The sequence below is a fragment of the Oncorhynchus kisutch genome, linkage group LG1, assembly GCF_002021735.2.
Source record: "Oncorhynchus kisutch isolate 150728-3 linkage group LG1, Okis_V2, whole genome shotgun sequence".
Taxonomy (NCBI): Eukaryota; Metazoa; Chordata; class Actinopteri; order Salmoniformes; family Salmonidae; genus Oncorhynchus; species Oncorhynchus kisutch.
Window position 1 is genome coordinate 38,552,417 of NC_034174.2, and position 6,102 is coordinate 38,558,518.

At 42.5% G+C, this 6,102-nt stretch overlaps 1 protein-coding gene across 1 annotated transcript; it reads left to right on the top strand.

Moving 5' to 3' along the window:
* The first annotated feature begins 1,118 nt into the window (after window positions 1-1,118).
* On the top strand, window positions 1,119-6,063 carry mmp19 (matrix metallopeptidase 19). The gene is made up of 9 exons (XM_020488270.2): window positions 1,119-1,728; window positions 2,065-2,153; window positions 2,469-2,599; window positions 2,760-2,972; window positions 3,339-3,584; window positions 3,733-3,852; window positions 4,117-4,281; window positions 4,491-4,618; window positions 4,854-6,063. The coding sequence occupies exons 1-9, from the start codon at window positions 1,633-1,635 to the stop codon at window positions 5,082-5,084; spliced, it is 1,419 nt and encodes a 472-aa protein (XP_020343859.1). The 5' UTR covers window positions 1,119-1,632; the 3' UTR covers window positions 5,085-6,063.
* Window positions 6,064-6,102: the final 39 nt, after the last annotated feature.

The following is a 6,102-nucleotide window of genomic DNA, read 5'->3' on the forward strand; positions in this document are numbered from 1 at the left end:
CTATTAATTTCACCCACTGGGCCAGCTTCTTTTGTCAAAATAGGAAACTATTTGGCCGTATTATCTAGTGGAAACCAGGGATGTAGAAATCGCTCTTTCATTTCCTGTTGCTAAAATTCTACACTGTTCGATCAATTTCATTTTATGTGAGAAAACAATCACTGAATAGTGTGTAGGGAATCATTGTATGATCTAAATATATTTTTAATAACAAAAAATATAGTTCTTACAGCTGCTTGAAGCTGGTGGACCAAAACTGAAAGTAAAAGGCTCAATTGTATTTGTTTTGAATGTAGCCTATTGCTGTTGCAATTCCCCTAGCTTCCACATAGTGGAGAAATTCTATTTGTACCACCTTTAAACATAATATTACATCACAATTTGGCACAGTGCATTATTTATGACAATTTTATAACCTTTACATCAAAACAGAAAAAAAGCTATGTCACTGATCTTACTGTGTGCTTTGCGGGGTGAGTTTCCTGTTTGAAGCTTGCTTTGCCCCCCCTCTATGATGAAGCTTGCTCTGCCCCCCCTCTATGATGAAGCTTGCTCTGCCCTCCTCTATGATGTCACACCAATAAAGTGATGGGATTTTGATAATGTGGTTTCTCTGCAAGGGTAATAATAGGTTAGATGTTCTCTTGTCAGACCAATAAATAAACACGTCAGGATTAAGCTGTCACAGTTTATATAATGTCCCACTCTTTCCCGAATTCACCCTATTCATTATTGTATATTCAAAGTCTTGGATTGTGCTTGATAGGCCTAGGCCACCACCATCACATACTGCAAGGTTATATTTTAACCACCACACACTGACACCTGGCTGACACAGTTGGTTGGGCTTGGGAAACTGTATTATGGAAAAGCTTTGCTTAGCGACCAATTGTGCAGTGTTACAACTTCTTTATGCCAATGACGTGGTAAAATGTGTCTACTTTGTGAGCACTGTTGGGAAAAAGGTCCAGTGCTAACAGGAACCCTTGCGATTTCCTTACCCCATTTAAGTAGACATTTAAAATGGCTACGGCAAGGGTTAAGGATAGGGTAAGAGTAGGGGTTAAGGTTGGGGTTGTCGGTAGGTACATCCCAATGATTCCGGGTAGCACTGACTGTGTCAGGAATCCATGTGCAACGTTGCGTTTTTCTCTCGTTCATTGACGTTTGAAGCGCGTAGTTACCGTGGGAAATAGCCCAATAGGCTGAAGTCTCCCGCCAATGTGTGTTATTCATGAGACGCAAGAGGCACGTGGTGTGTGGGAGTTGGAGAGCTTCGGAAAATGGTCGACCACTGAATTTTACTGTTTCAAAGTGAAACCATTTCGCCCGTTGCTCCAGGCTCATTCCTCAGAGATGGATCATCACAGTGGGTCAGGGCTGACTCACTCAGCACTTGAGTTATAAGCCTCCAGAACACACGGAAGAAAACCAGTAGAGTAAAGTTTTGGGAGAGTAACAGATAACGATGAACGACAAAAACATTTTTTTCATAAGTAATGTTTAATAAGTATATATATTTTTTTACAAGTAATTAAGACAAGAGCGTCCTGCAAAGTGTGTTACGGACTTCATATTTGCTTGCTTTTCGTAACGGTTACAGCAGTTTTTCCAGCATAGACGTTTTGCGAAATGGGTTACCTTCTGCAGCTGACGGTGCTCACGGTGCTAGTGCTGTGCGTAATGACCGGAGTGATGGACAGGAGGATGGAGGCGACTGAAGCAACGGTAGGAATTTTCCAGCTTTTTGAAGTATTATCTATCTTCATTCTTTGAATTACATTGCAACTTCTGAATACTCAGCATTATTGTGGATGTTCACACTCATAATACAAACTTGATCAGAAATGCCTATGAACTGGACCATCCGTATCGGCATATGTGATGAAAAGGGACATATGTGTAACCTTATCATATGGCTTTCACCGTCTTTCTGGTTTTCTGCAACTTAACCAGCATTGTTTCTCGTGTGGCTGTTGTCCTGCACAGTGTAAGAGGTGAATAGGATCACTTTGAAACGTCTAAAGTAAACCCTTGTATCCCCACTGGTTATTGTGTTACCAGGCATACCTGAAGAGGTATGGTTATCTGCACACTCCGCTGGATCCTCAGAACAAGGGCATCCAGACAGAAGATATCATTGAGGCTCTCAGGTAAAGTAGATCCTCAGCAACACAACCTACAGTCTATGAACACAACAACAACATACATGTGTGATTCCTCTTCCCCAACAAACCTGAACAAGCAAAACATCTGAACATACTTACTCTAAATGTCCCTTTGTGAATACAGATCCAAACACAGCTCTGTTCTATAGCTTTTTGCAAGACACATTGACACATGCACCACAATCAATGCAGTTCTTTAGCATAACATTTCCCATTGGCAGGAAATGTTTCCTTGCCTTACATTTAAAGTATGCACATGCTGCATCTGCTATTGGAGATTTCAGTCCTTCCTTTCCCCAGGGTCTTCCAGAGAGTGACAGGCCTGCCTGTCAATGGAGTGATTGACAAGGCCACCCTAGAGATGATGAGACAGCCTCGCTGTGGCATAGAGGACACCTTCAACCAGAAAACCCTAAAGTACAGAGTGCTGGGTGAGTGTGGAGAGGATATTGTATGTGGGGGTGGGATGAACCAGTGTTTCCCAGATGGTGGGTTGGGACATAAAACTTAATAAGAATGATCTTCACCTACACAATGTGGTTTCAAGTCTAGACCTGTGTTTATGGTAAATGCATGTTTTTTCTTCTTTAGGTTACTGGCGCAAGAGAAACCTGACCTGGCGAATCTACAACTACACTCCAGACATGCCAAAGAGTGAGACAAAGAGGGCGATCCGCTCTGCCTTTAAGTACTGGAGCGACGTGGCTCCCCTGAGCTTCCGCGAGGTTGAGTATGGACGAGCCGACATCAGGATCTCATTCCATGCGAAAGATGCCACTTGTGCCGTGCCTTTTGATGGACGGGGTGAGTGTGCCTATGGGTCGGATACAGTTGGGTTGGAGTTACTGTAGTTTTAGGACCGGGATTAATGCTGATCTTCGCTAGATCCACATTATAGCATGCTTGACATTTTAAAGGTGAATTCTAATTGAGCTGACATCTGCAGTGTTTACCTTAAATGCAATCTCCGCGAACGCTGTCACATTGTTGCCTTTAAAAGCTGGGTTGTCTACAAGCGCGATCGGCTTGAATCTCAGCCTAACACACGCACACACACACACACACACACCAAACATACAGTAGTTAAGTACCCCATGTTTCACTGCTGATACTTATTAATTGCCATTGAAATATAGCGTAATTAAAATTTAAAAAACATTTATTTCGTAGGTCACGTGCTGGCCCATGCTGAACCCCCAGAGTCAGGCATTGTTCATTTTGACGAGGATGAGTTTTGGACAGAGGGCAAGTTCTATGGCATTAACCTGCGTATCATCGCTGCCCATGAGATAGGCCACGCCTTGGGCTTGGGCCACTCCCAGTACAGAAGTGCTCTCATGGCCCCTCTCTACACCGGTTACCGTAACAACTTCCGTCTGCATTTTGATGACGTGAAAGGCATCCAGGCTATGTATGGTGAGTAGAGCCTGGGCTGGTCTGGTACCAATGTTTTTGGACTTTTTCACTTGAAAAACAGTACACCCTTCTCAGAAAGCTATATGTTACACATCACCGGTACTGCTCTCATCCTCCCTCAAATCCATTGTCTAATAATCTGTTTTAGGTAAACGTGATACAAGTGTTACAATTGAGCCCACCGTGGTACTCCCCACATACAGCCCCCCTGGTGCTAAGGGAGACATCCCAGACCCCTGCACTGCCAAGCTGGATGCCATCATGCTGGGTAAGATGTCTGCACACAATACTGACCAGCGATATACAGTCAAAAGTGGTGATGCTCACTGTAGTGTACATGTTTCCCTTGGAAGCTGTTATTTCTGCCTCACAAATTGTAGCGTTACACTATTCAAGATTGTAGCAATATTTTTTACTCTGATAGATTTAACTAACCACATTTTTGCTCTCTGCAATGGAATTGAGACGACAATGGAATTTGACAGGTTGAGATTGGACCTTCAGTGTTCTATTTCATGCTCCTCCTTATTAGGTCCATGGAGGAAGACATTTGCCTTCAGTGGTGATTATGTGTGGACGGTGTCTGACATGGGACACAATGCACCCATGAAGATCGACCGGCTGTGGACGGGACTGCCTGGGAACCTGAACGCAGCTGTTTACTCTCAGAGAACAAACAAGACATACTTTTTTAAAGGTGTAATATTTTCTCTAACTTTAAAACGTATTGTGTTTTAACAAACAAATGAGGTAAAGTGAGATGATTTTAAAGATAGACCGATAGTATGAACTGTGTAATACTTGACAAGTGATTGATTGACAGTGATCCGGCCCAGAATGTGTGAATGTGTTACTGTTTATCTCTCCTTATTTCAGCCGACTCACCAAAACTGTTTCTGACCACAGGTGATAAAGTGTGGAGATACACCAGTTTTCTCCTGGACTACGGGTACCCCAAAGAGCTCAAACGCATCCCACCTAATATTGATGCCGCTTTGTACTTAGAGAAGAATAAGAAGCTGGTCTTTTTCAAGGTAACCCAACACAAGACAGCACACTTATATCAATACTTTTTAACCAGTAAACTCAAAATTGTTACAAATGACAACTGAGCATTATGGATTCAGTAAGTTGTTATAGTAGATTAATGACAACAAAAATTGAAGCAGTAGCATTTTTACCCACTTGAATATGATGAATATGCCAAATACCCAGCATGAAATACTCTTTGTACTAATCATCTTTGTCCTCTGTTGTTCCTCTCCTCAGGGTACAGGGTACTGGCAGTGGGATGAGCTGCGCCACAGTAACCTCAATGTGTACCCTAAACCCCTCTCTAATCTCTTCACTGGGGTGCCCTCCAACCCTGATGCTGCCTTTACCTGGACCAACGGAAACATCTTCTTCTTCAAGGGAGACAAGTACTGGCGTGTGAACGGTCTACTGAGTGTAGACAAAGGCTACCCGCTCAGTGTGAGTGAACGCTGGATGCGCTGCTAGAAGCTAGACACCAGAGGGCAGCAGACACCATAAACCTCAATACGTTGCTGGTGAGATGTGTTCACAATTAACAGTTCAGGGAACCACACAACAACAACAACCACAACCACTCTGTGATAACATTGTGTTCACACTGTGAAACCAATATAATAACATATTTCCATGTACCAGTAGATGTTATCAGTCAAGGTACATAAAACTGAAATGTTATGTCAAACGAATTCTTCGAAACGTGAGATAGAATCTTTATCAACGTAAGTAGTGGGAAAGCCATTTGAAGTAAGACATACGTGCTTATATAAGATTGAGTGTCATATCGTTATGGCCTACCTAGTTCTCTGTTTCCATGTAACGCAGGCAGGACCTCAACCCAAACGTGTTAGACTAAGTTCTGAGGGAGTGTGTAGAGAGGCTGTTTGTTATGCTCTCTGGGTGCCTTCCAGGGGGGCCCTTCCTATCCCTCACAACAGATGTGGATGGGATTATTCAGTTGTTGTTTGCCCTCTTTTCAGTATGTGTACTGATTTCAATGGTGTTCACCCAGCACTTTGAAACTTTGTTTTCTTTTGACGTTTGGCTTGTGGACGGGTCTGAAAAAGTATTTGTGAGTTTTTTGTCGCCATGTTATGCGTTGATAGGGCTAGAGTATGGCCTTCCCACATAAAGAGAAGCCTAATATCATTGGTATTGCGGCAGACTTCCAAGGTCAACACCAGCTTTCACATCACAATGTCTACATTTTATAACTGGCTTATAATTGTGTACTGATGTTTCTGTTGAACCTCATCATGTTTATTGATGTTTTTATAGTCATGTGACTCCTACAAGCTAAAGGGAATTCACAGTGTGTAGGCCTACAGTACCATTTGGAAATGTTTATATATGTGTGCAGTGATTTTTATTTAGCTGTTAATCCATCCAAGATGTAGTTGTACAAATGAGTAATGTGACAGTCAACAATAAAACCATTTCAACAGTCCTTGTTTCCTTTATGATGTACACGGAGTATAAAAAGCAT